General features: G+C 34.1%; 5 protein-coding genes and 1 non-coding gene across 8 annotated transcripts in view; 1 reads left to right on the top strand and 5 right to left on the bottom strand.

The window, feature by feature from the left end:
• The window catches only part of Pi4KIIalpha (phosphatidylinositol 4-kinase II alpha), a 91,169-nt gene extending 74,407 nt beyond the window's left edge, over positions 1–16,762 (bottom strand). For 2 of the 3 annotated variants that reach the window (XM_089708165.1, XM_089708166.1), the window contains exons 1-9: positions 16,410–16,762; positions 7,082–7,200; positions 5,580–5,780; positions 4,124–4,249; positions 3,336–3,433; positions 2,369–2,501; positions 1,528–1,673; positions 847–922; positions 126–265 (exon numbers count right to left, since the gene is read on the bottom strand). In XM_089708165.1, coding sequence (XP_089564291.1) covers positions 126–265; positions 847–922; positions 1,528–1,673; positions 2,369–2,501; positions 3,336–3,433; positions 4,124–4,249; positions 5,580–5,780; positions 7,082–7,200; positions 16,410–16,635 — 1,265 coding nt within the window. In that variant the 5' untranslated portion in view covers positions 16,636–16,762. Of the gene's footprint in view, positions 1–125; positions 266–846; positions 923–1,527; positions 1,674–2,368; positions 2,502–3,335; positions 3,434–4,123; positions 4,250–5,579; positions 5,781–7,081; positions 7,201–15,883; positions 16,007–16,409 lie in introns of those variants that run through there. The other variant, XM_089708167.1, reaches the window with a different exon arrangement.
• Positions 6,412–6,484, top strand: TRNAV-CAC (transfer RNA valine (anticodon CAC)). Its single transcript has one exon. It is a non-coding gene; the product is annotated as a tRNA-Val (tRNA).
• A 729-nt stretch (positions 16,763–17,491) lies between the features above and the next one.
• On the bottom strand, positions 17,492–18,572 carry LOC149479292 (uncharacterized). The gene is made up of 3 exons (XM_089707786.1): positions 18,548–18,572; positions 18,048–18,371; positions 17,492–17,622 (listed from the first exon to the last, which is right to left on the bottom strand). The coding sequence occupies exons 1-3, from the start codon at positions 18,570–18,572 to the stop codon at positions 17,516–17,518; spliced, it is 456 nt and encodes a 151-aa protein (XP_089563912.1). The 3' UTR covers positions 17,492–17,515.
• Positions 18,573–18,776: 204 nt separating this feature from the next.
• LOC149479291 (uncharacterized) lies at positions 18,777–19,571 on the bottom strand. The gene has a single exon (XM_089708286.1). It carries the CDS (start codon positions 19,522–19,524, stop codon positions 18,835–18,837), a length of 690 nt encoding a protein of 229 aa, XP_089564412.1. The 5' UTR covers positions 19,525–19,571; the 3' UTR covers positions 18,777–18,834.
• A 2,326-nt stretch (positions 19,572–21,897) lies between these two features.
• LOC149479290 (uncharacterized) lies at positions 21,898–23,205 on the bottom strand. Its single transcript, XM_089708026.1, has one exon. The coding sequence runs from the start codon at positions 22,940–22,942 to the stop codon at positions 22,001–22,003; it is 942 nt and encodes a 313-aa protein (XP_089564152.1). The 5' UTR covers positions 22,943–23,205; the 3' UTR covers positions 21,898–22,000.
• A 1,995-nt stretch (positions 23,206–25,200) lies between these two features.
• On the bottom strand, positions 25,201–26,700 carry LOC149479289 (uncharacterized). The gene has a single exon (XM_089708023.1). The coding sequence runs from the start codon at positions 26,440–26,442 to the stop codon at positions 25,471–25,473; it is 972 nt and encodes a 323-aa protein (XP_089564149.1). The 5' UTR covers positions 26,443–26,700; the 3' UTR covers positions 25,201–25,470.
• Positions 26,701–27,642: the final 942 nt, after the last annotated feature.

The raw sequence follows: 27,642 nt of genomic DNA, 5'->3' as shown, positions 1-27,642 counted from the left end.
CTCAGAGCGAGGTAACGTCGCATGAGTCATGTTTTTTCGTGCATGCAGCCGGCTCTACCGAATTATAAGACATTGTCACATCAAAAAAATAAAATAAACCAATTGTTTTTTCTCTATTTACTCACCGCTCCACAATAACGGCGGGCATTTGCACCAACTGCACGGGACTCTTGCCATCTTTTAGCGCCTGTGTGAGGTTCAGAACTTGTCCCCGCATTACCGACATTTGCCGCTCGAACAAGCCTTTGTCGAAGCCTTTGTCTTGCTGTATAGTCATAGTTTTATGTGTTTTATTCATCGGTTATTTATATTATTTTCATTTAATTTGGGTCAAGTTGTTTTATAGAATACTAGGTTTCCGCCCGCGGCTTCGCCCGCGCAGTCAAAGAAAAACCCGCATAGTTCCCGTTCCCGTGGGATTTCCGGGATTGCGTCATTTTCCCGGGATAAAAAGTAGCCTATGTCCTTTCTCGGGTATCAAAATATCTCCATGCCAAATTTCATGAAAATTGGTTCAGAAGTTTAGGCGTGATTGAGTAACAGACAGACAGACAGAGTTACTTTCGCATTTATAATGTTAGTATGGATTTACATAAGACTTAACAAGTGATTTCGTAATGGAGATAATTAATATGTTACCTATCAAAACACGCGGGTACGATTCCCAAACGCAGTTTTTCTGGATATGAATGTGTCTTGAAATATAGAAATAACTTTTATACTTTAAAAGTTTTACGTTTTAGTTACTTTTTAGATACACACCTTGTTTTAAATTACGACAAATAAATAATTTCGTAATATCTCAATATGTAGAAAAAAATAAATGTAGAAAATAAAATACCTCACCTTAAACAATATATGTAGTTCATCGCATAGTTCCTGAACGAAATTCATATCTGACAGCAACGGCAGAACCAACTCCCTGAAATATGAAATTATATTGAAAATATACTTGTATATAATTTGGAATAATTTGCCATCAACTGTGTTTCCGAGGAACTACGACTTGAGTTATTTTAAGAAAAAAGCATATGTTTTTCTTAAAGGCCAAAAGCACACCGCTTCCTAATTCACGGTTAGCTCCACCTTTCTCCATAAGACCGCTTTTATTCCATTCCCCTCTATGGTAGGCAACACCCATAACGTATTTTATGGATGTCTATGGGCGATGTACTTTGCCATCAACATCGGTTATTGCGTCTGCTCGTTTGCCTTCCAATGCTATAAAAAAAAAAGCCGCTGCACTGGGGGAGTGCCGGCAGAAGTGAAAACTTGATTATTAACGTTGAGCATGTTTGATATTTTGGAATGGTATCCGTCTTACGCTTTTTCGATCGGGTCACGTGTCCTGACGCGAGTTTAAGATTTTATACCCATAACAAAAAAAGTACTCAACGCCGCTAAAGAAGTTTTCACTTCAAAAAATCATAGCCCATTTACCAAGGAAGGCATAAAATCACGCTTAAACCAACATGAATGGAGCAATGCGGGTAAAACCGCGGAGCAGCTAGTTAGCTATGTACTGACTTGGTCTCCTGGCTGAAGGGCCGCTTGGCCTGCGGCAGCCAGGCCCAGTGGTAGGGGTAGGCGCGCCACGAGTCCGGGTGCTTGAACGGGAACGCCAGCCCGTTGTCGATCGCCGCTATGCGCACCTCTATACCGCCGTTCCACTCCTATAATGTGACATTTGGGTGTTTATCGCTTGGAATAGCGTTTGGAATTTGATAATTGACAATATTTGGAACAATTTTAGAATTGGGAATACAGAAATTGGCCGTTATTGACGTGACAAGGTCTTATAATTCGATAGCGCCGGCTGCACGCACGAAAAAACATGACTCATGCGGCGTTACCTCGCTCTGAGGCGTTCCGTGTAAGGCTTGAAGTGCAAGCGAGAGCGCGGAACGAGCGACAAAGAAGCACAATCGGACGTTGTCACGTTCAACTATCGTCAGTAAACCGACTTTACAGACAACCAATTTTTTGATATTTAGGATAGAAACAATGTAATAATGGCTAATCAGACTTTTGGAATATCATCAAATAGGCTTATTATACTTTTGTAATATAACAGGATAAACTATTCCAAATTTTTGACGATATACTAAATTACTTATCTAAATTTATTTATTTATTTATAACACTTTATTGCACAAACTGAATTATGACAAAAATAACATTAATACAAAAGAAATGCATAGTTTGTACAAGAGGCGGCCTTATTGCTAAGCAGCAATCTCAACCAGGCAACCTGATGGGAAAGGAAATGTATGAAAATTTTTATCGAAAACACTTATTAAACTCCAAAATTGCAGAATACAAACATTTTAATTCACACAAAAAAAAATGTACAAAAACGTCAACTCACCGAAGGCTCAGTCATATCGTGGTCCGTTCTATTACTCGGCGCGTCGTACTTGATTAGCCAGTTGTCGTTGCCGCGGTCCGTGTTCCGAATAATGTAGTCTAACACCACGAGACGCTCGAATTGTAGCTGGAATCTTTTATAGGCGGATATAATTTAAAAATTGTCAAAAATATAGTTCAAAAATACCAATAAACGTTAAACGGTTCCCAAAAACCGACCATTTGCGTACTATGGGGACACCCTTAATATTTTATTTTTATTATTTTTTTTTAGTATTTGTTGTTATAATGGCAACGGAAATACACCATTTGTGGAAATTTCAGCTTTCTAGCAATCACGGTTTATGAGAGACAGACAGACAGACAGACAATGAAGTCTCAGTAATAGGGTCCCGTTTTACCCTTCGGTACGGAACCCTAAAAACGATAGTTTTCTAATGAAGGTTTTCGATTCGTAGTGTTTTTTTAACACTGCTTTTTATTGTTCTATGTCCATTTTATTAAACAGTATAAATAATATTTAGATACTTACACACATTAGTATAAGAGTCTACGACTTCACAAATTACTTAAATTAATGTTATATTAAGTAAAGGTTAGCTTTTATTCCAGTTTATGTTTGTAGCCACAAACTTAAACTAGATTAAATAATAACAATTAACAAATTGCTATACTATACTTCTAAAACTTTTATATAAATCTCCTTGAAACTTCAGTTTATTATTTATAGTTGCAGAGCATAGTTCCCGTTCCCGTGGGATTTTCTGGATAAAACCTATCCTATGTGTTAATCCAAGTTACCCTATATATGTGTGCTAAATTTCATTGTAATCGATTCAGTAGTATTTGCGTGAGAGTAACAAACATACACACCTACACATACATCCATCACAAACTTTCGCATTTATAATATTGGTAGGATATTCCTTCCTTTCTTTCTAATACAATATGTTGGCAAAAATACTCACTTTTTCATAACATGTTCGGGCGGTGGGTCCTGTTCGAACCGCCGCAGCCAATAATCTGCGTCCTTATAACCCTCTACGAATAATTGGAATGATCCCATCTGCAATTGTAAATATAAATTAATATTAGGCAATGTTAATTTATTAATTTTGACGTGACAACGTCTTATAATTCGATAGCGCCGGCTGCACGCACGAAAAAACATGACTCATGCGGCGTTACCTCGCTCTGAGGCGTTCCATGTAAGGCTTGAAGTGCAAGCGAGAGCGCGGAACGAGCGACAAAGAAGCACAATCGGACGTTGTCACGTTCAACTATCGTCAGTAAACCGAACAGACAACCAATTTTATTTTTAAATCTGTCAAGTGCGAGTCAGATTTATGAAACTAAGGCTTCCGTACTAATCAGCTAAAGAGCAACTGCAAAAATTGGTCACCCATCCGATGTATGACTTCGCCAACCGTTGCTGAACCTCGAATTTTATTATTTGTTCTTATAGCGGCAATAGAAATACATCATCTCTGAAAATTTGAACGGTATATCTATAACGGTTCAATAAGAGGAGCCTGTTTTTATCCTTTGTGTACGGAATCTTAAAAAGAAGCTTGGCTATTTCACAAATAAATACTATTTGAGGAACATAACCTGACATCATATTTTATCTAACATTTTTTTCGAATCACATAGAGTGGGGTGTCAAAATGCCAGATTTAAAAATCACTTAGTAATCTTGCCATATTTTAATATTTATACTTATGGACACAAAATTAAGTAAGTAAATAAAACAAACCTTAGGCGGCAATCCCATCCTGTTGAACCTCAAGTTAGGGAACTGTTCCGTGATGGCCCGCTTAAGTCGCGACCTTTCGCGATCTATCCGCAGATAGTTGAACGTCTCTGACACTAGTTTCACCACCTGGAATTGTTTGCAAAAAAATTTTAAAAAATGAATATAGTGTGTGATTTAGTTCGAGTATTAATGTACATAATTGTGTGTTTCTAGATTATTTTTTCTTTTGCAAGTGTTTTTCTCGTGTTTTCGTCTCGTCGTTTTTATTGGATTACACATTTTTATTTGTTTTTGTATGATTTTGAAGATAAATCCAAGATTTTCTACCCTTAATACTGTTTGGCATGTTGGCTTGTGAATTGTTTTTTGTTAACTTTAATAAAAAAAACTATGGATGTTGTGTAATATTATGTACTCAAATATCAGAGCAGATAAGATGCTTTTTTACAGAAAACTTTACTGGATTTGATTTTTTATGGCCATATACAAGTTGATTTTTTTCCATGCATACCAAGTCAGGCATTACCTCTATTCAATAAAGTCTCGATAAACTAGCAATAACAACAAACAATGTTATTCATATTACATTTTTAAGATAAGAACATTCAATGACCTATTATTATTTGTGTTCAAGACTGCCCATCGCGTGTGATATTCGTTAAAACATTTATTTTTATAATTCTAGAGAATTTAGAGTGACATAACTGGGTCTCTATGATTAATCTTTGAACGAACACCCGTTTTTACTGGTTAGGATAATTTTAAATGTATGTATTTCCAACCCAACCATTATTGAGTTTGATATTAAGTGAAAATGCAACCAAACTAATTATTATCATTAAGTTTAGTATCCAAATGAAAATGTATTAAACAAATAGGTACCCAAGTAAAGAGAAAGAGACCTTCCAAAATTTTTTCAGAATTATTGTCTTCTGGAAATGACCATTCAATAGCACTTATCATTACAATCTCCTGAGCAGAACAACGCACACACATAAAAGTAGATTATGAGATTCGATCGAGATTAAGACAAAGTTAAATTAGGGATATTTTCCATTAAATTATTTATTTATTTAGTCCTTTTTAATTTTCACAAAATCCTTACCCTAGTCTTAGGAACGATCTTCAGTCCGATCTTCGAGTCCACAAGACTGGCTCCCGCCTCTGACAGATAACCCTGGTTGGGAATTAGACAAGATCGCCCGAAACAGCACGGGCAGCACAGCTTGTGCATCCGCTTCATCCATTTTGTGTTCTATGCTTAATCCTGACATTTTATACACCCATTGTTCACTTACCCAACACTTTCTGAACAATCTGCTGACCAATCTGAGCGTAGAACACATAGTTTCCGTTCGATAGCCTTAAACGAATTTCTAAAATAGCAGATTTCTGCATTTGGCTCTATATCCTGCTACACATAGACACTATAGGTCCACATGTAAGAAATCCTTACCCTAGTCTTCGGAACGATCCTCAGTCCGATCTTCGAGTCCACCAGACTGGCTCCCGCCTCTGACAGATACCCCTGGTTGGGAATTAGGCAGGATCGCCCGAAACAGCACGGGCAGCACAGCTTGTGCATCCACTTCGTCCATTTTGGATTGAGACGGCCGTAAGGCTCCTCGTCTTTTGGTTTGAACACGCCGACTATTTTCTGTAATAATATATATATATATATATGTAGTTTTATTGGATTCAAAAATATTCTAAATTGCTGAAGGTAACTTGTAAAATTATATAAGTCAATATTAAGTGGTAAGGTTAATTTTATTATTAAAATTTAAAACGCAGCATAAAATAATAAGATTATAATTTAAAACTAGTGCATTCTTACCAAAATTTAACAAAATAAAAAAATATTGATTTACCCAAATTAAAATGCAATTCAAAATGAACTCGAACTGAATAAATAACATTATCAACTGATATCAACATTTAAATAAACTGATTAAACTTTACGATTTCGTATAAAACAGCCAGCCCTTCAGTCAAGACCTCTCCTGACATCGATTTTAAAACACTGTTTAGACTTACTATTTAAATAGTAAGATTGAAGATTTCTATAAATGTTTAGTTAATTAGAGATACTTTTAGCAGTTATTTTACAGGCCTACCAATTTTACAATCTATCGCTTATACATTGCATACTCCCTCAACATTAATTCCCTCAAAATTAAATTCATTACAAAAAACAGGGTGCAAAATCAAGCAGTGGAGTATCTTGGGCTATAATCAGTTGACAATTGTCAACTAACAGATACTTAATTTCACACGCATATCCATCGGTTTCCGTAGTGTAGCGGTTATCACGTGTGCTTCACACGCACAAGGTCCCCGGTTCGATCCCGGGCGGAAACAATTTTTATAACGTTTTATTTTTTCTTGTACCCTTCACACCAAATAAGGAATTGTGTCTTAAAATTTCCTTAACCCCGCGAAGGTTTCAATGTTCGCTTCAGTTTTATTTTTACTATAATTAAAAATAATTATAGTAAGTAGTTAAGATAGAAGCGTGCAAATATTGTTATTAAACTTGCTGTAAGATATATAGGTCAATAACCTGTACAATTTCAATATAATTTTATAACGGGCAGAGCAGTACAAATTTTAGCTTAATTGTGTTAAATAAATTAAAAATAAACAAGTATTTCACACCCTAAATACAATTTATTGATTCAGACATTCAAAGTAATTTCATCTTATTTGTAGAAATGAAAATTGTTGTAAAATAATAATAGTTTAAAAAAACTAAAAAACACGCTTTTTATAGAAAACCGAACTAAAAAATAGAAAATTTTATCAAATTAGTGTATTGTCATCGGTCCTCAATAAATCTACATAGTTTGAACGAAATCTGACCGTTTAAAGTGGGTCAAAATCGCGCCCAAAGAAGTCGGTTACAAACATACAAACATACAGGTGAAGCTAATATAAAGCGTGTAATAAAAAACTCACCCCTCCCGGGTTCTTGACAAAGTACGAGCCGCTCGAGCCCTGGTATATCCTCTCCGGGAATATACCATTGTCTATGGCTACCTCCGCCTGCCACACCAGTTCGCTGAACTGAGGGTCATCTGGGAACAAACGAGAATAATAAGTAACTTTCTATAGTCTATACATTATTCTTAGAGTCAGCGCAAAAAGGCCACCGAAAACAGCCACAGAGGGTAACTTGGATAGGTTTTATCCCGGAAATCCCACGGGAACGGGAACTATGCGGGTTTTTCTTTGAAAACGCGGGCGAAGCCGCGGTCGAGCTAGTTACATACATAATTGCGAAAGTTTGTTTGTTCGTCTCACGCAAATACAAAAAATTTGATAAAAATTTGCTAACAGATTGTGTGTTACGCTCCTGAAATATTATGTCATGTCTTTGGTAGGTTATAATAAAACAGAAAATTTGTTAGGTCAGCCAATACACTAAGTTAATAATGTTAAAAGATTTGGGTATAATCACCGGATAAGGTAGTGTAAAAGCCGAAATATTATAACCGTATAATAATTTTATTAACTTGCGGCTTTGGTCATTGAACGCGAAATGAAGGTCCAATGTTTTTAATAATTAACAGTGTTTTGATACAAAGTCATACATGAAAATATATAAAAAGGCAAAGAGAATATTAAAATATTTCGTACTACGCATGAAAAAGTAAAAGCTGAAATCATAAACAACGATTGCTATGTCTAAAAATAAATTAATACGTAAGCAGGTACGTTACAATGTAAAAAGAAATTGTTTACCACAAACTTATATTCCCAGACTTGATATTAGTTCCAAAAACAATTATCTATAGCATATAATATGATAAGACAATATAGTATGTAAATTAAATATAACTTAAACCTTTATTTGTCTTAAGTGGAATAAATATTGAAACTTTGCTGAAGGCCACAGGTAAATAAATCCTACTAATATTATAATAGCGAAAGGATTTGATTGTGTGATTGTTACTCTTTCACGCAAATACTACTGAACCGATTACAATGAAATTTAGCACACATAGAGAGGGTAACTTGGATTAACACATAGGTCTTATCCCGGAAATCCCACGGGAACGGGAACTATGCGAGTTTTTCTTTAAAAACGCAGGCGAAGCCGCGGGCGGAAATCTAGTTAAAAACAAAATTGAAGGGAGAGAATTTAAAGAAAATAATATGTTAAGAGATCTGCTTTTTGTTAAGATAAATCTGTTCTTGTGGTGTGAAATAAACATAGTTTCTCCACAAGTAAAACCACGGGCAGAAGTCTACCATATCCATTTGATTGATACAATGAACAAACATACGCCCTGCTAATTTCTATATATACGTAGGTGAAATGTACACAAACATAGATTCGATGCTGATAGTAAATCTGCGTCATAGGTATTGATTAATTCTAACATAACAATAGAGTTACGTCTTGTGTGTTTTGCATGGTAAAAATTTTGCGTAGGTACGTTATCTTCTATAATATAAAAATGAATCCCAAAATGTGTTGGTAAGCGCATAACTTGAGAACGGCTGAACCAATTTCGATAATTCTTTTTTTATTATATTCCTTGAAGTACGAGGATGGTTCTTATGTAGAGAAAACGTAAATACTAAATATGTACCACGGGCGAAGCCGGGGCGGACCGCTAGTGTTTTAATAAAAACTGGCTACTAGATTTGTCGAATTTAACATTAAAATCATAGAATAATAAAGAATAAAAATATTCTTTAATATTGTATTTCTCGTGACTCTGACTAATCTCTGACTAGATGTAAAAGTTAGATGTACGAATTTAAAAAAAAAATCTTGAAGTATTTGAGTTAAATGATTACAAAATCAAGTTACAAACAATCAAATTAATATGTCCCTTATTAATATATTATGTTTAATAAGTTGTGTTTAACTGTTGTCCCGTGGCTCCACTCGCATTTGCGATAAATCACTACTGCTATTAGCAATACAATTTCTTCTCCCTATTTCAACTCCTCTATTGAAGCTTTTTGCACATTTGACAAGACAAATAGACAAATAAAATAACTTTCGCAATTAACAATGTTTGTATCCAGGAAGTACGGATAATTTTAAATACAATTGTTTATTTTTATTAGATAGAAGGTTAAAGATTGCCTTAATCTTTGGCGGTTGAACGTTTCGAATTAATTTAGTTAATGGTCCTATGATGAAACTTTTAATAGAAATTTAAAAATTTCATCATATTATGTCTAATATATTAATTATTAATAGGTACATAAAAACCTCCTACAAGCATTTCTATCCGTAATAACATAATAATCCAGTCTCAAAATTTTTATATTACCTATAGGTACTCTTTTTCAAGAAATTAAGAAAAAATCAACAGAACTACGAAGAATTTTCAATAGGACAAAAGTTTATCATGCTATTTATATTCAAAATATATATTTATAATCTGTAATTGCAGCCTAGATTGAAGTCAATTAACTGTATTAATTTTATATCAACCCTGAACTCGTTATAACATCTCCAACGATTGTCTAGATACAATTGAATAACGTTATACTATTTCTTAATATGCACTTTAAAAATTAAAATATATTGGAGTTCATTCCAGAACTCTGATACCTTATTTCGATGCATTGAGAAACCTTAGAGCTTTTTGAAATGTGAAAGATGTTTAAAAAATTCCAACCCTTAGGATAAATAAATACATAAGTTCGTAAATGTAAACTAATAACAAAGAGAAAATACTTATTTGATTGTTAGATAAACTCAATTTTGAAAATTTTAATTAGGCAACGCGAGCGAAGCTGCGGTCTAAAAGCAACACTAAAATGACCTACCCTAACCGAGTGACAATGAAACTGTATACACACTATTAAATTCAGTATTGTACACAGAAGGTCGGAAAGTGGTTGCGGTTTTGGATAAACATCACCTTGTGTTAATTAATTAAATATCGAGTTGCATCATGCATCCCCATCAAGTAACTTGATCAAACTTTACAATGTGATTTATCATACAAAATATGCATAGATTTATGTACGTATTTATATATTTACACCTAGATTAATTGTTTCCTGGATACATTAATCCTCCTAAAATTATAAATGCGAAAGTTTGTGAGGATGGATAGATGGATGGATGTTTGTTAGTCTTTCACGCAAATACTACTAAACCAATTACAATGGAATATCACGTAGGTAGCTGAAGTCCCAGAATAAGACATAGGCTACTTTTTATTCCCGAAATTTCAGAGAAACGGGAACTATGCGGGTTTTTCTTTGAAAGGGTGGGTGAAGCCTCGGTCTCGTCTAGTTTACCATAATTTTATATCTTACGCTACGTTAAATATTATAATGATATGTAATAAAAAACGTTTTTTCTTATGTTTCTTTCACATATCTAGCATATAGGTATGGTCGTTCTTTATCTATTATCTTTTAAATCTAGGTAGGTATTATAATTTTATATTTTGTAGAAATAAAAGAAATGATATTCTTATCTGATCTCATTAAGATTTCAACACAACATAGTAACTAGTTAAAAGAAACAACTATTTACAAATTCAAGTTATTCCATAGCTCATTAATATTACGTAATTAACATTAAAAACTCGACCGTGTCTCGAACTCGACTAAAATAGTAGAGTCGACTTCAATTCCTGTTTTTAGCAATTAGCATTGGCCATTGATATTAACCTAGAAATCTTTTATCGGCCTTGTGAGTACACTTGTACTAAAAATTTAGTGCTTTTGGTTATATATTTTAAGCTGACCATAGAAAACCGGCCAGGTGCGAGTCGGACTCGCGCACGAAGGGTTCCGTACTATAAATAAAAAAAAACACTTTTATTGTATGGGAACCGTAAAGATTAAATGTTGGTTGACCTGAAATAATTCTACTAAGGATCCCTAATCACGGTATGTTTTACGACTTTTTGCTATAAAATATAAACAAAAAATTTCATATTTTGTTCGTCTTGAAAGTGTTTTCAAGAAGTAAAGTTATTCGGAGTTATTTAATGATTTTAATTTTTAATATTCTTTAGAATTATTAACACTAACTAAGATATTTTCTTACATTATATTTTTATACAAGAAAACACTACGCTAATCCTATAATTTTTAGACCGACCTTTTTATTTTACTTTAAAAGATTTAAGATTTATATCTATTAAAATTACATCGAGATTATATTTCATATAACAAGGTCATATTGTATGAATTAAAAATCAATTATTTTAATTAAAAGGTAAAACCAAAACGAATTGCATCAAAACGTGTAAAGTAAAACGTGTAAATTTATGACGATATGCTAATAATAAACAGGATATGATATGAATACTATCTTAATAAATCTCGTGTCACAATGTTTGTCCTCAATGGACTCCTAAACCACTTAACCGATTATAATAAAATTCGTACACCATGTGCAGTTCGATCCAACTTGAGAGATAGGATAGTTTAAACATGTAGGTACCACGGGTGAAGCCGGGGTAGACCACTAGTTATGTGTAATAACTTTAATATAACACCGTGAGAACAATAATATTGCACAGTATATGAGACAAATCCAACTTTATTGCATTGCTCCGCTCCTCGACTTTGTTATCGTGATGATAAAGCCATCCTCAAGAAACAGGCGCAGGCGTAAGAATTTTTCAAATCGGACCAGTAGTTCCTGAGATTTGCGCGTTCAAGCAAACAAACAAACGCTTCAGCTTTATAATATTAGTAGGTATAGGTTCAATTTTTACTCATTTTAAATGTAGGTACCTACCTAACATATTTTCTTTTTTTTCTGTTCAGTTTACGAAAATAAAACGCGTTGATAATTTCATAATAGAATTAGTTTAACCATCGTTTTTACCTGCTTACGTTTTAAGTGATAAGGTATTTTACCTTACACTATAGGTACAAAGGTATGTTTCGCGTCTGAAGATGCAATATCATCCAACTACATAATAGAATGCAATGAACTTTAACACTATTCAATTGCGTGTCAATTTGAAAAAATGCAATTTAGTTTAGAAACCCTTTTTCAATTAAAATAACAGTTTATTCGAACGTTTGTATTTAATTTTGCCATTTGGCATATAATTCTTGTTGAATTCAGATTAATAAATAAATATTAAATATTTTCGTATGTATTAACAGTTATGACGTCACTAATCGGCGCTGCACCGATCCTATTCTCATTTGATTGCATACATACTTTCAACGATCAGCAACCGCCCATATGATAAAATCGATAACCCGCTAACCCACATAAGCATTTAACAGTTAACTAAATATAATTTGCATACCAACTTGTTAGCTCTTATCACACTAAATGCAAATACCTAACTATTACACAAACTTACACAACACCAATGCCATTTTATCTATCTTTTATGAGCTTCATTTTCAATTCCATAGGTAGATTACGTAAAAGGGTTTCTAATATTAAAATATCTCCGCAATCCGCATATTAATATCTTAGGGGGCGTCCATAAATTACGCGTCCATTATTCACAATTACGAACACCCTTGTATTCATAACGCTTTCAAAAGGGATTTTGGATGCTAAGCTCCTCTCTTAAGAACCCGAAAAGCCGATCAATTAGAAATTTTTATTAATTATATTTAGTTTACGTGATATAAACGTGAACGAAGCCGTGAGCGGAACACTAGTCATTCATATTTAAGTAACTTTTCTATTTGTTCATAGAAGTTATAGATTTAATAAAAAATCCAATCATATACATCGATACTTGCAAGCCAAATATAAAAAAAAAATCTAAAAACATAATATTATTTTTAGTTTACGTGATATAAACGTGAACGAAGCCGTGAGCGGAACACTAGTCATTCATATATTGAATTACTTTTCTATTTGTTCATAGTAACTAGTCATAGATTTAATAAAAAATCCAATCATATACATCGATACTTGCAAGCCAAAATATATAAAAAAAAATCTAAAAACATACTTAATATATAACGTCCATAATATCTACAAAAAATTATAATATTATGCCGCCCGAAAAAATCTACGTAACCATCTGTTGAATATTCCCAGAACAGATAATGATATATATTATACAGTATATAGATATATTTATTGATTCGTAGATACAATCAAAGATATGAATATTGGATTGTGTGTGAGTGCAACACAAATGCGAAAGTAATCCTGTAGGCTGTATGGTATACCATGTCCATACTAATACATATTATAAATGCGAAAGTAACTCTGTCTGTCTGTCTGTTACTCAATCACGCCTAAACTACTGAACCAATTTGCATGAAATTTGGTATGGAGATATTTTGATACCCGAGAAAGGACATAGGCTACCTTTTATTGCGAAATATGTACCGAGGGCGAAGCCGGGGCGGACCTCTAGTTCTTACTATAAATGTTCAAGACTCAACTTATTTAACTTTAAAGTAGTTTTGTAAATTAAACTTCAACATAGTTACGTCATAATTTTACGTGAGACGACCATATAAACCTTTCGAAATCAATACGGTCTAAAAGATGACTAAATCTAGTCCAGATTAGCTTTACGTTCAGTTGACGATTTACGTACCAACGTACGTATACCTAAAATACTGCTACAAGGTGGAGTGACGACATCCGCAGGGTTGCTTGGCAAAACTGGCGACAACGAGCGAATGACCGGGCTCAAAGGCGTGCCATGACTGAGGCCTATGTCCAGCAGTGGACAAACATAGGCTGTTAATGATGATGATGATGATGTACGTATACCTTGGTGACTGTCTTTAACTAAAACACATCTTTATATTCACTCTACAAGAAATACTTACGCCTACGATACAAAAGTCGTGGGCAGAAGCTACGTATCTCTATAGTAATGAGATTATAGATGGCACCCTAATCAACCGACTTCAAAAAGGGAAAGTAATCAGTTTGACACATATGTAATACTAGCTTTCCACCCGCGGCATCGCCGGCGCAGTCAAAGAAAAACCCGCATAGTTCCCGTTCCCGTGGGATTTCCGGAATAAAACCTATCCTATGTCCCGGGGTAAAAAGTAGCCTATGTCCTTTCTCGGGTATCAAAATATCTCTATACCAAATTTCATGCAAATTGGTTCAGTAGTTAAGGCGTGATTGAGTAACAGACAGACAGACAGAGTTACTTTCGCATTTATAATATTAGTATGGACTAGATGTGCCTCGCGACTTCATTCACCATATTATAAAAAAGTAGCCAGTGCCTTACTATTTTCATTCGAAATTTCATCAATGCTGTGATTCAGCTGAGTAAAATTCTTTCAGTATTAGATAGCCCATTTATTGAGGAAGGCTATATTTCATCATGCTAAAAATAACTAGTTTATTATATTATATTATGGATTATTTCCACCCCTTATCCTATAAATATTTTCGTGCAACATGCCGCGTCACAATATCAACAAGTTTCCACTGTTTATTTTACTCGAGTAACCAAACCGACTCATATACTTTATCAGTTGAGTATTTATTGATATTATCTGTATTAAAATTACGATTACTCTAATCTATACTAATAACCAAAATTTGAAGGGTCTGTTGGTTGAACACGTTAATCTCAGGAACTACTGGTCCGATCTGAAAATCTTTCAGTGTTGGATAGTCCATTTATGAAGGAAGGCTATATGTTATTTAGCTTAATGTATGACGCGGGCGAGAACGCAGGGCACAGCTAGTTTTAGATAACTACCTAACATCATCAGAAACTTTGCAAAGCTTCTTTTTTTAATAAATCTTCTAAAACTGCAGGCCGTTCTTGGTGTTTATACCTCTCACATATTAATAGACTGTCTAAAACCATTTAATATGCTTATATTTACTTGTGGGCATAAACTATATTTACTGCAAGCTTACTGTTTGGTTCAAGTTTAAAGCATTTTTCAAATTGCTTCTACAGCTTTAGTGTTATTCATTATTCACATTACACAGATAACTGGCGAGTATCATCAAAGTCCGTTCATCGGTTTTAACATGTAAGAGTTACAAACCTACATTATTTGAAATTTCACGGACAAAGCTGAAGAGTTTCTTTGTTTGTTTGAACACGCTAATCTTAGGAACTACTGGCTGATTTGAAAAATTATTTCAGTGTTAGATAGCCCATTCATCAAAGAAGGCTATAGCCTTCCTCGATGAATGGGCGTATACGCTATATATCATCACGCTAAGACCAACAGGAGCAAAGCCATGCGGCAGAAACCGCAGAGTTTATAATATTAATAAGATGCAACAATGCAAATATTTGGGTAAAATTAAATATTATTAGCTGTAGGTTTGCATTAATCATTTCTTATTGTTTTTAGATATAGCTTCAATGAGGCATGACTAATTGGTCATTTACTGGTCTCGCAATTAGAGACTTAAGTGTGAATCAAATTATCATAATTATTAAAAATTTATGACACAGTGAGCTGTGCTGGCAGAAATTTTAAATGAGCCTTGTTAAATTATTATTAAAAGATTTAGGCGAGAATTGTTATCCTCATAAATAAAATAAATGATTAATTATTATAATAACATTAACAGCACAACTTGGTTCACTTCTCTAATCTCCAGAAAAAAAAAATAACTAACACAAATAAAACATACAAAGCTGCATAAAATGTTTCCATTACTCTAAACAGTTCAAACACAATCAACTGATAAAAATAATTGGTTTAAATATATAAAAATACAGTAAAACCCTACAAGTGTTAACATATGGACAACTCTAAATGCACAAAACTCTACAATATTACCCTAAAGTTCACAAATAAACATCAAGCATATGTTCACAAGTCACTTACTGCAAAGAAATGGGAATTCCATAATAAATAATAAACATATACAATAATTACACCTGAAAACACTTTACAGCTGTTACGCTTCACTGAAAATTGACATCAGTGCTACTGCACCTACATTCAGACTAATGTCTAACTGAAATATGCTTAGTTTCTTGAAACAAAAAACCGATTAATGAGCTGAAGTTTGCTCAGAGTAAACAAATGTGTTTATAAAATAATATGTTTTATTTTGTGCAAATTTTCAAAATGGACATAATATACACGAAATTTAGTCATCGATACTGAGAACAGGAAAACGCAGTTTCGTGTCAAGGTGAAATTTCATTGAAATCTTCGAGATTTTAGATTACGCTGTACCCACATAAATTGACTATTCAGCGGTCAAAAGAAGCCAAACAAAGGTAAATGAAGACCATCAAGTGCGAATGGGAGAAATTTATCGATATTAAACCAACAATGCACGCTAGATCGCAAAAAACATGATTCTAATGAATTAATTATTGGAGAAATGATATTGCGTTTTTACCTGGGAAATGATTGAATGATACTTCTACGTCGCCGCGGCCGCCGAGCAGCGGCTGCGACTCTCTGTTTACACCCGGAGAATCCACGGTGCCCTCGAACCCGATCTCTGGCACTAAACAAATGTCTTCAGCACTGCTCGATAAAGATACCACGCCGTCATCAGGAGGCGGAATATTTGTGTTCGGTTTGTCGAAGTCGAGATTCAACAGAGTCTCTTCCGTACTCATGAGTAATGTTAAATAATTGTACTATATTGAGCCTCATCTATTTCGTCTTGTAAAATTCTTTGTTTCACAATCATTAACACAAACACTTTGATTCATTCAATTGAAAAACAGAGACTAAAGAGCTGAACGATTGACAGATTGACATTCGATAATGACAACTTGACATGCAAAGACAAGCAACTAAATGTACAGATTAAAAATATTACACAAAAATAGGAACTGTAAACATATTTTATCATCTAATATTACATTGAAATAGGCGAATTTATATGTTGATAACAAATGAATATAATGAAAATTTATTAACTATTTTATATAGACTACGAAAGATTCACTTCTAAAGTAATTAGTGATATTAATATATTATCTGTACAACATAAACTTGCTTCCCGCCCGCTTTTTTTAACGATTTCTCTGCAGCCCCATTTTTGAATCACGCAAGACTCTTTTTTAACAAACAAGGCAGGCTAAGAAATTTTGGTAAATGGTTTATTATGATGAAATTTATGGATATGGATGAAATACAAATTGGAATCTACATCTACACTAATATTATAAAGAGGAAAACTTTGTTTGTTTGTTTGTTTGATTGTAATGAATAGGCTCATAAACTACTGGACCGATTTTAAAAATTCTTTCACCATTCGAAAGCTACATTATCCACGAGTAACATAGGCTAGGTTTTATCCCGGAAATCGCACGGGAACGGGAACTATGCGGGTTTTTCTTTGAAAACGCGGGCGAAGCCGCAGGCGGAAAGCTAGTAAACAATAACCATAATAATTGTAAGTATAAATTCTCTCTTATAGTAAATGAAACACAGTATTGTTTTTACACTTTTATGTTTAATGGATTAATTATTTCTCTTGTGATTTAGACGTTAGTCATTATAATACTTAGGGTCATTGTAATCAAACTCCATCTGACTGTTGTCTCTTCTTGATTGAAACTCCCAAGGACAAATTTCATTCAAAATGACTCGAAAACCTAAAAAAAAATGGAATGTATAATCACAGTATAATGGAAAATCCTAAATCCAGGTAAGATAAGGGTGCCCTTTGTATTTAGTCTTGTCGATAAATGGATTCGTCGATAGACGATAATATTTATCGTATTATGTTAAAAAATAGCTGAATATTCACGGCTTCGCCCGTGTGGTCAAAGAAAGTTAATAGTTATAGTGCCATCTATGGGAATTTTTAAAAAACGTATCTTAATAGATCTGCCCAAAAATGAGCTGATGTTCTACCAAGATACAAATTCGTTATCACTGTAAATATCTCCAGACTCAAAAAACACACCATAAAATCGCTCAGTTGAAAAAAGCATAGACGACGATCGACGCGAAAGAAAGACAAACAAACAAACAATAATAATTACGTTGTAATAATAATAGATGAACAAATATTTACCCGTATCAAATCTGCAATTATGTTTAAGTACGTCGCATTGATTTTTGAACGATACTACATTGCCTGTATTAAAATTGCAGGCACATACCGGACTTAAATTGTCTTGATCCTGGCATACCATTAAAGAACAACTGTATGCTTTTAAAGCTGTTGGATCGTCATCATTTATGGGTGTTGTTGTTAATCCATAATGTTTTAATGTAGAGAAATAAGGATCAATTTCCGGACTCAAAATAAGAGGGTTAATGTTTGCAAAGGGTGTTTGACGATACTGTATAAAACGATAAGCTTGTGTTGATTCCATAAAAAATATTAGAAGAATTGCTGAAAAAAAATTATTCGTCTATTGATAATGTAAAAATAGGCACTTATTAACTAGCTCTGCCTTGGCCTTTGGTACATATATAGCCTGTATTACAAACAAACAAACTCTTCAGCTTGATATTAGATACGATTGTTAAGATAATCGATTTATTTAAATAGAAGGTATAATGTCTTACCAGAACAATAAGTAAAAAAGCCCATATTTTACAACAACAAATTATGTTTTTAGTATAAAAAAAAAAACTAGTCCGAACAAAAATGGGCAAATAAAACAATGTCACGCACGTTTTCTATTAAATACATGTCAGAAAATGTAACGGACATCAGGATATATTTGCAAAGTAATGAATTAAACACGCATTTAAAAACATTGATTTATTACTTTACTTAAATAATCTAGTACAATTTACTACACCCTTCGAATCTACAATATAAAAATTATGGAAAAGTTCTAATGCACCTATTAATTATTTTCACTGTCGTAATACCCGTCGTACCCTTGCGAATCAGAATAACCACTGTAATCCTTTTCTGCACTTCCCTTGTCCGATTCGCCCTTTTTGCCGTAAATTCCCTTATTTCTCACGTGATGGAACTGTCCTTTATCAAAACCTAAGCCTCCAGAAACATCATAGGCAAATCCTTTCGCGCCAACTTTCTTTATATCACCACTTACTTCATCATCTTCATAGAATTCCTTGTCCTTCTTGTATTCATCTTTATGTTGCACTCTGTGAAAACCTCTAGTTTTTGTTCCTTTTTTGTACTTTCTATTTTCAGTTCCTTTTACTCCTACTGCTTTTAAAGCTTCTCCTTCAGCAAGGCCATACACTTCTCTATCATCATAGGATCCATCGTCCTTGACGCCTAGACTTTTAAAGAATTTCTTCAAATCTTCAATATTATAATTAACTTTTGCTCCTTTATTTTCTGTGTTCTTCTTCTTAAACGCTGATGTTTTCTTCTTCGTCTTATCGTTTGATTTATCATCTCCGCTCTCTAGGAATTTCAAATAGTCTTCTAGATCTTTGGAGTTATATTTAAGATCAGATACATCTGTATTGCCGAAGTCGAGCGTGTCCAAGTTCACGGGCGTCGCTTCAACCCAATAACTTATCAATGTCAGCGATACAAGAACTAATTTCTTTTGCATTTTTCTCTCTGTCGGATCTTGCGCAATTGGAGTGGATTGCGACACTGACATACATGTCCATTGTTTAGTTTATATAGCCTTTTATTGGTCAAGGGTGTTTTTTTGAGATGATCAAATTGTCTGGTTCCGGGCTGTTGAACTTCTAATCAATATGCCCAATCGCGCGACGATTTGTGTCGATCAAGGATTGCTTCTTGAATTAAAATAGTATCATTTATTACTCAAAATATTGTTAAGCTGATGAAAGGCAAGTACGGTTTTTATTGTTGGTTTTAATAAATAGAGGTACAATACTACAATACGGTTTTAATATATTTTAAAAATGACTTAATATTATTTTGTAGATTCTTGGTAATCCCTTTCTTAAATAATATGTAAGTATAATATCTAAACAGCTATAATACAGGGACGCGGTTCTATCGAATACCCGCGGCCCTCAAAACAGCGGCACGGCGGAACACAGTGGAGTTAGTCGGTAGGTCCCTGCACTCTGCAGGGTGAGTCCGACATAACCCAGGGCCACTTCCCCGAGTGCTCTGGGTATGCCTAAATGCATTCTCCACTATAAAAAAAGGTTTGATTTGCAGATATCAAGCAACAAAAGCTACATTACAAGTAATACAGTTCTATTGTGGCTAGGAAGACAAAAAAACGACTTGAGGGACAAAACATTCGTTAAAGATTCGTTATTTAACTCTACAAGAATTAAATATTGTAAACTCATAATTGAATTAGCTAGCCACTTATAATTGTGTGACAAGTTTTTTAGCATCGTGTGATCATCATCATCATCATCATCATCATCAGCCCATATACGTTCCCACTGCTGGGACACGGGCCTCCTATGAGGGTACAGGCCATAATCCACCACGCTGGCCAAGTGCGGGTTGGCGGATGTCACATATCGTCGAACTTTTGATTCTTCGACATGTCGGTTTCCTCACGATGTTTTCCTTCACCGTTCGAGCAGTGGTGATGTTACAACATGCGCAGATAAATTGAAAAATCAATTTATTTCCTGCGCGCTCGCCTGGTCTTGAACCCCGGACTTATCGATTCGAAGTCCGAGGTTTCACCACTGAGCCACCACTGCTCGTGTGATCATAATTTCTTCTAATACCTACCCAATATGAAGTTTCAATATCTATTGTAACAATTATCTTTTTATTCATTTCAAACGGAATTACGTTAACGGATGTGCTGGTATTACAATTTTCTCAAATTTGTCAAGTTCACGATTGAATAAGCTCGTAATTTCCAACATTATCGTTCTTGGTCGTTGGCCAAAGACAATTTAATTATTTGGTAAATTAATTTCACTAGCCGTGATTAATTTGGTAATATTTTATTTGGTACGTGAAGTCGGTGATTAGAAACTGAATTCATTGCCAAATTATCGGATTTTAATTAGTAATGATTTAACTCATATTATGGTTAATGTTTAAGGTAGATATTAAATATTTCTTTGAAATTCAGGAATAGCGCGTTCAGGAAGGAATTAAACATTAAGATATACTATGCTTCTTAATAAGAAACTATATCTAATAACAGAAAGTCTATATCATTAATCATTTGTATTTATTTCGACCTTGTTTTAATGTTTTTGGGTGAGCATTAACAAAGTAATGATGAAATCTGAGTCAAAGAATAATAGTAATACCTAAAGGTATAGAAACGGATTGTCGAAATTCTTTAAAAAAAATCCTTCCTTTTTGCCTGAACCGAGATATTGTAGTTTTTTGTCAATGCCTTGTTTATGTACCTACATTTCGTAATTTGAAGGTGATTATATAATCGGTATATTTAATTGGTTTTTAAGTTTGTAGCTCACAATGTTTGGAATTAGGGTAGGTACTTAATTTATTATTTAAAATGTTATTGTATGCGTTAGTAATACATTATCGAGGTAATAGCGTGTGCTTAGAACGCATTAAATTGAACAGTATAAAGATGAAATCTAGTCGAAGAAACTAAAAACTAAAAATCTACGTTGTAACTATGACAGAAGGGTTTTGCAAAATAATAGTCTACGCTTTATTTTCGTATCAACCTGTTATTGAATTGAAAATAAAAGTCTAATTTTAATTATTTCGATTGTTAACCAGAAGTATTTGACATTTTTTAAAAATACTTAATTAGTAGATATATTACTTTGTTTTTATCTTTACATTTTAATTAATGATAGGTAAGTGAAATTTCAATTACTTGTAAAGTTCACTCTTTGCTCTTTTTCACGAGTATCGACGTCATGATTCTGAGTGAAATAATTTATCTATTTATGCCAAATCTAAGTTTAAGCAATGCATGTTTTTAAATAGGTAGTAACTTAAATAAAAGTATATGGATTGGGTAAAATAATGCACCACATTACATTGTTAATAATAAATTCGTTTATTCGGTAATAAATAAAAAATCACAGCGTTGTGTATCAAACATAACAAAATTACATTAGAGTTTAGTATCACAGAAAATTAATCTATTCCTCGTCTTCGTCTTCATATTCGTATTCCTTTTCATGACTTTTCCCGCCCTTTTTGCCGTAGCCTTCATGGTGATTGTAATGGCTTTCTTCTCCCTCTTTACTCACATGGCCCGATTCACCATCGTCAATATGTCCGTTGTTGTGATAGCCAGACTTTCCAAAATCTCCTTTATCGAACCCAGACACCCCCTTTTCACCTTCCTTGTGACCGCCCTCATGCTCGCTATAATGCTTGCTGTCAGAGCCATGCTTCTTAAAATGTCCGCTGTTATCAGCAACGTCATAGAAGTCGTGGTCCTTTTTGAACTCGTCCTTGTTGAAGACTTTATGGTATCCGGTGATGTCCTCTCCTTTGCTGTGGTACTTCTTGTGTCCGTGGTCGCCGCCCTTGTAGCCCTTACCCGATTTATGATGCTTTCCATATGAGTCGGCTTCATCATGATGCGCTCCTTTCTCCCCACTGGCTTCACTATGATGCCCTTCTTTGTGCACTTCTCCGTAATTGCCAGCTTGTCCTTTAGCAAAGTGACCTTTAGAATGGTATCCTTTACTTCCCTTTTCGCCGTGAGCTTTGTGATGAGCTTCCTCATATTCGCTACCACCGCCGCCTTCATGACCTAGGCCGATTAAGCCATCGCTGTACTCGGCAGATTCCTCTTCCGAACTCTCATCTTCAGCGTCTTCGATAACAATCGGTTTAGCAGCTATATATGGCAATGGGACAGGGGCGATATCGTAGGCTTCGATAGTTTTAATTGGTGCTGAAAGGGGTAAAGCTGGAAGGAAGTTTGGCTGCTGGTAATGCGCTCCTAACTGGATGAGACTGGCTGGGCCGTTGTGGTCGTTCCTGTAAATGTATCCCGTAGCGGGAGGCACGCCAATCTGGACCGCTGACGTAGCTGTAGCGACACACAAAATTGTAATAGGGATCTTCATGTTGAGATGTTTATTGTACTGCTAGCTGTGCTGTAATAATTTCATAACTCGATTGCTCAATATTTATATCAGTGTTAAGTGCAGAAGGACCATGAGTGTTCCACTGCCACCTTTCTGGTAGCCATGTAACAGTTCGATTTGCGAGGTTAGAGGTGACAAAGAAGTTAGATAATGAAAAACTCTGTATTGTGCAATGTAGCGCTCACCGCAAATTAGCCTATGTATTTTTTTTTGTTTCAGTTTAATAATTTATATTTTGTGACTCAGATTTATGATACAATTTAATAGGTAGGTATAGTTCCATTGTATTTTAACTTGTGAATTCTTAATACTAAATTCAGCTATACCCTTAGGTTACACCAGATATTTACCTATTTAATATTTTATATACGAATAAAATATTTCGGGAAATAAAATATGCCATGCGGTTTCACGAAAAATCAAACAATTCTATCACTTGTATGGTATTTTGGTTACACAAACTATTTACCTTACCTTACTTACATCCGTGGGAAGTATCATGAAAATCGGTTCAGTGGTTTTCGCGTGAAAGAGTACTTACATATAAATTACATAGAAATACTGTATACAAACATCCATAAACATGATATTAATTAGTCGGATTAACTAGAAAACTCATTTTGAATCGACACGTGGTCGATGAATAACACACGTTCATATTACAAACACATTGAACAAAATATTTATTACCTTGCGTTAGAATGACATCTTATCATATTATTATAATTTACTAGTTTTCCGCCCGCGGCTGCGGCGGCTTTATTACCTATATACTAAAACCTTCCTCTTGAATCACTCTGTCTATTAAAATAAACCGCATCAATCGCAAAAATCGGTTGCGTAGTTTTAAAGCATACATATAGGGACATAGAGATAGAGAAAGCGACTTTGTTTAATAGTATGTAGTGATGATATAACATTAATAACTATAAAGCTAAAAACGATATTCATAAATCCCATATAGATATCTTTCAATGGTTCCCTAGTACCTACCTACCACCATTGGGGAGCTTTTACTTTCATAAACTAAACAAAACAACAAAACTTGTGACAAAGCTTATGTCTTTTTGTAAAAAAAATACCTACTCTAAAAATACTAATAATATTTTATTTGCTCTCATTTTTCAATCAGAGTTGTATTTTCTGTAATTCTTACAGAAGTGCTTTAAAATTTATGAAAAATACAAAATATTTCTGGTTCGATCCGGCGTTACATGTGACGATTTTTCTCTGTTTTCAATAGGCTAACATTAAAATATGTAAACGGAAATTAGCTGTTTATTATAGTTTTATGTTAGTATATTATGTTTTTTTCAAATTATAAGCCATTATGCATACGTGTACTATGAAAATATTTTGTTTAATATAGCAATGCTTTTGCCTTTTTTATATAAAACAACTATATAGCTTAATATAGCTCCGCAGTTTTACCCGCAGTGCTCCGCTTCTGTTGGTCTTAGCGAGATGATAATTAGAGCCTATAGCCTTCCTCGATAAATGGGCTATCTAACACCGAAAGAATTTTCAAATCGGACCAGCCCCCCTAGCCAAGTGGATTTCTGTTAGCGTAGCGTTCAATAGAATAGACTACGAATGTATGAGATTGACGTAAGCTGTAGATACGTTTATCTACAGCTTACGTCAATCTCATACATTCGTAGTCGATTCTATTGAACGCTACGCTAACAGAAATCCACTTGGCTAGGGGGGCAGTAGTTCCCGAGATTAGCGCGTTCAAATAAACAAACTCTTTAGCTTTATAATATTGTATAGTAGAGAATATAGATTATGTGTATAATCTAAAATTACTATACTTATCTGATTTTCTCATTCGTGAAAGCGAGATTATTTCAATACTTATACAGCAAGCATTCCTACTTTAGTATGTAATAATTAATTAATGTTTTCCTTGAAAAAGTTATCTGTCTTTTATTTCATTGTCTAGGACCTAGGTATTTGATCATAAAAATCTCTGCGAATAATCTTGCCCGAGTTTTGTCCGCGTGTAGTTTAGACTTTAGTTATATGTTTAGCTGTTACCGGCGACTTTCATTATGTATATAACCATATAGTTTATACCCACACGAAACCATGAGACAAATCAAAAGCTAGTATTTCTTGTGAATTCTATAGCTTATGGATTCATTCTAGTACATAAACCAAGCTAAAATCATCATTAACTTTCAAAGGTCTGTTTCTATTACTATATTAATTTATTAACACCCTTGTGAACACCCTCCATGAAAACACACACACTCCCTGCAGTTACACAGATACTTATAATATCTTAAGTAACTGTGATAAAAATAAATAAGTAACTAACTGTGATAATTAATATTTTTAATATCAACACATTTCATAATATAATTTGGGAACAAACAAAATTCATGGGATGGAACATAAATAAAAAATCCAATATAAAGAGATCTTATTTTATACTTAAAATACATTAAATATATACAAAACTACGAAACATCAACAATAAAACAATAGGGAACACAGCCGGGTTAGTGCTTAACTTCATAGCTGAAGCTTTTACTTGCAGCCAGTCCGCTTTTAGCTGGGAAGTCTCCGTAGCCATTTGTTGTGCTATCTTCTTCGGAGTTTTCACTTGTGTTGTCATGTTCTGTTCCTTCAGCCCCCAGAGCATCGTGGTGTTCTGAACTATAAGCATGCCCATCTCCACTGCCCGCATGTCCGTAGTATTTTGGCTCATCGCTGTATTTGTAACTGTCCTTGATTGCGTCCTTATTGTAGTCCTTTTCATCAACTTTCTTGTATTGAAATGTGTTGCCTTCATCTTTGTGCCCTTTATATGAGCCGAACCCTTTATCATTATTATCGTGATTATATTCTTGATGTTTATAAAGCTTGCCGTATACATCACTATCGTAAGGCTTATCATGCTTTTTAGATAGATAGTAGCTTTCAAACTTTTTATTATCGTAATCCCCTGCTCCTTGCTTTCCATAGCTATAATCTTTCTTTGGATTATAATCATGATGGACGTCATATCCATATTGTTTGCCAAAATCGTCATTTTCACCACTTTTAAAACCACCTAAACTTTTTAAATAGTCGTCGAATGTAGAAGCGTATTCGTCAAAAAGCTTTCTATAGTCGTCATCAGCTATACCGTCTACTGCATCTTCTGAATTCTCTTTAACTGGTATTACATGATCTTTGGCTTTAAGTGCCGCTTTGGTATCATCTTCTGCGAACGGAGAACTGATTGGGATGGGAGCAGCAAAAGATTTTGGTTGTTCGTACAACTTTGATAGCTGTTCCATTACTTCGGTCTCACCCATTTTTGTAACGACAGCTTCCCCATCGCTGCCTTTTTTGTAAATATATCCTGTAGCGGCTGGTTGAAGATCAGACCCGGTCCTGCGAACCATGACCGTTCGTTCGACTGTCTCCCGCATTTCCATGCAAGAGCCATGGGCAATTATAAGTAATAGAACAATACGACGTGGCATTATCTCAGCGTTTCGGTGCAGAAATGACGGCAAAGGTCGCAGCAAATATTTATATAGCGTTTATAATAGAGTATCGAACGTTGACATTCATCAATGGCCCGAATCTTGCTCTCTCGCGATTGCACAATGCTCTTCTGTGTCAATGATAATAAAAAACCTTTAATTTGTACGGTGCATGCCTGCTCGTTACACTTGCAAATGGGTCGTTTCTAGTGCATTGTCGATAAAATAAACTAATTGATAGGTACTTATTGTTATTCAGATGTTTTTTTTATGGAAAATATGTTTTCTTATTAAAACATTTCGAATAGATTTAGGTTACGCCACGATAAAGCCACGTTAGAAGATAAACAATAGCTCCCATAGGCCCTTCATTAAATTCTCGTAGAACAAGTATTCTTATAAAATATTAAGAATTTTATAACTAAAATTTCAATGGAGCTTAGGAATAAGATGCACAAATATGTAAACAATTGCTTCGTTTTGGAAATTATGTGATGACGATGCTTTCGTAGTCAGTTAGTATAGAAATGTTATAGGTATGTAGACTGTAGAGGGTACTAATTACTATTGAGCGGAAAATTCATTAGATGAAAAAATATTTTCATACAATGTAGTTGAAAATTAAATTTATTTTAACATCTCGATTAAGTACAATACAGGTTAATCAAAAAGAACTAAGAAGAATAAAATAATTTAAAGTAAGTAGTTAGGTTTATTATGTAGGTACCTAACAGTTTTCTATTTTTCTCGGTAAGTTTTGTTATTTTTCGGAGTAATAGATGGCGTAAGATGGGAAATTTTAATTCTAAAACACCATGAAATTACGTGATGATATTTAATTGATTACCAAGTGAAAATTAAACCAATTTAATTGCATATTTGACCCATAGCTCAATACTTTATATTGAATACAATAATATTATTTCTCTGAACAATGGCATGCGCTATGCGTTCCATCGTCACGGTCTATTTGTCACAGCCAAGTCACAGCATTTATGTTTAGTATGAAACTATTTAATTAATAATGGTCGTGAGTTTCGAAACAATTTTGTTTTGGAAATAGGTTAGAATGATTAGATTTTTTTGCCCTTTGCAAGGAATTGCATATTTTGAGCCCGTACTGTGTGTAAATAGATTTATTATTATCTAAAGCATTATCCTGAAACTTGTAAGTAAGTAATAATTAATAGCTGAAAA

This window comes from Colias philodice, chromosome 20 (genome assembly GCF_061535455.1).
Source record: "Colias philodice isolate Cphi_HAF_F1 chromosome 20, ilColPhil1 Martin Lab GWU primary, whole genome shotgun sequence".
NCBI lineage: Eukaryota > Metazoa > Arthropoda > Insecta > Lepidoptera > Pieridae > Colias > Colias philodice.
This window is presented reverse-complemented; position numbering and strand designations above follow the sequence as displayed.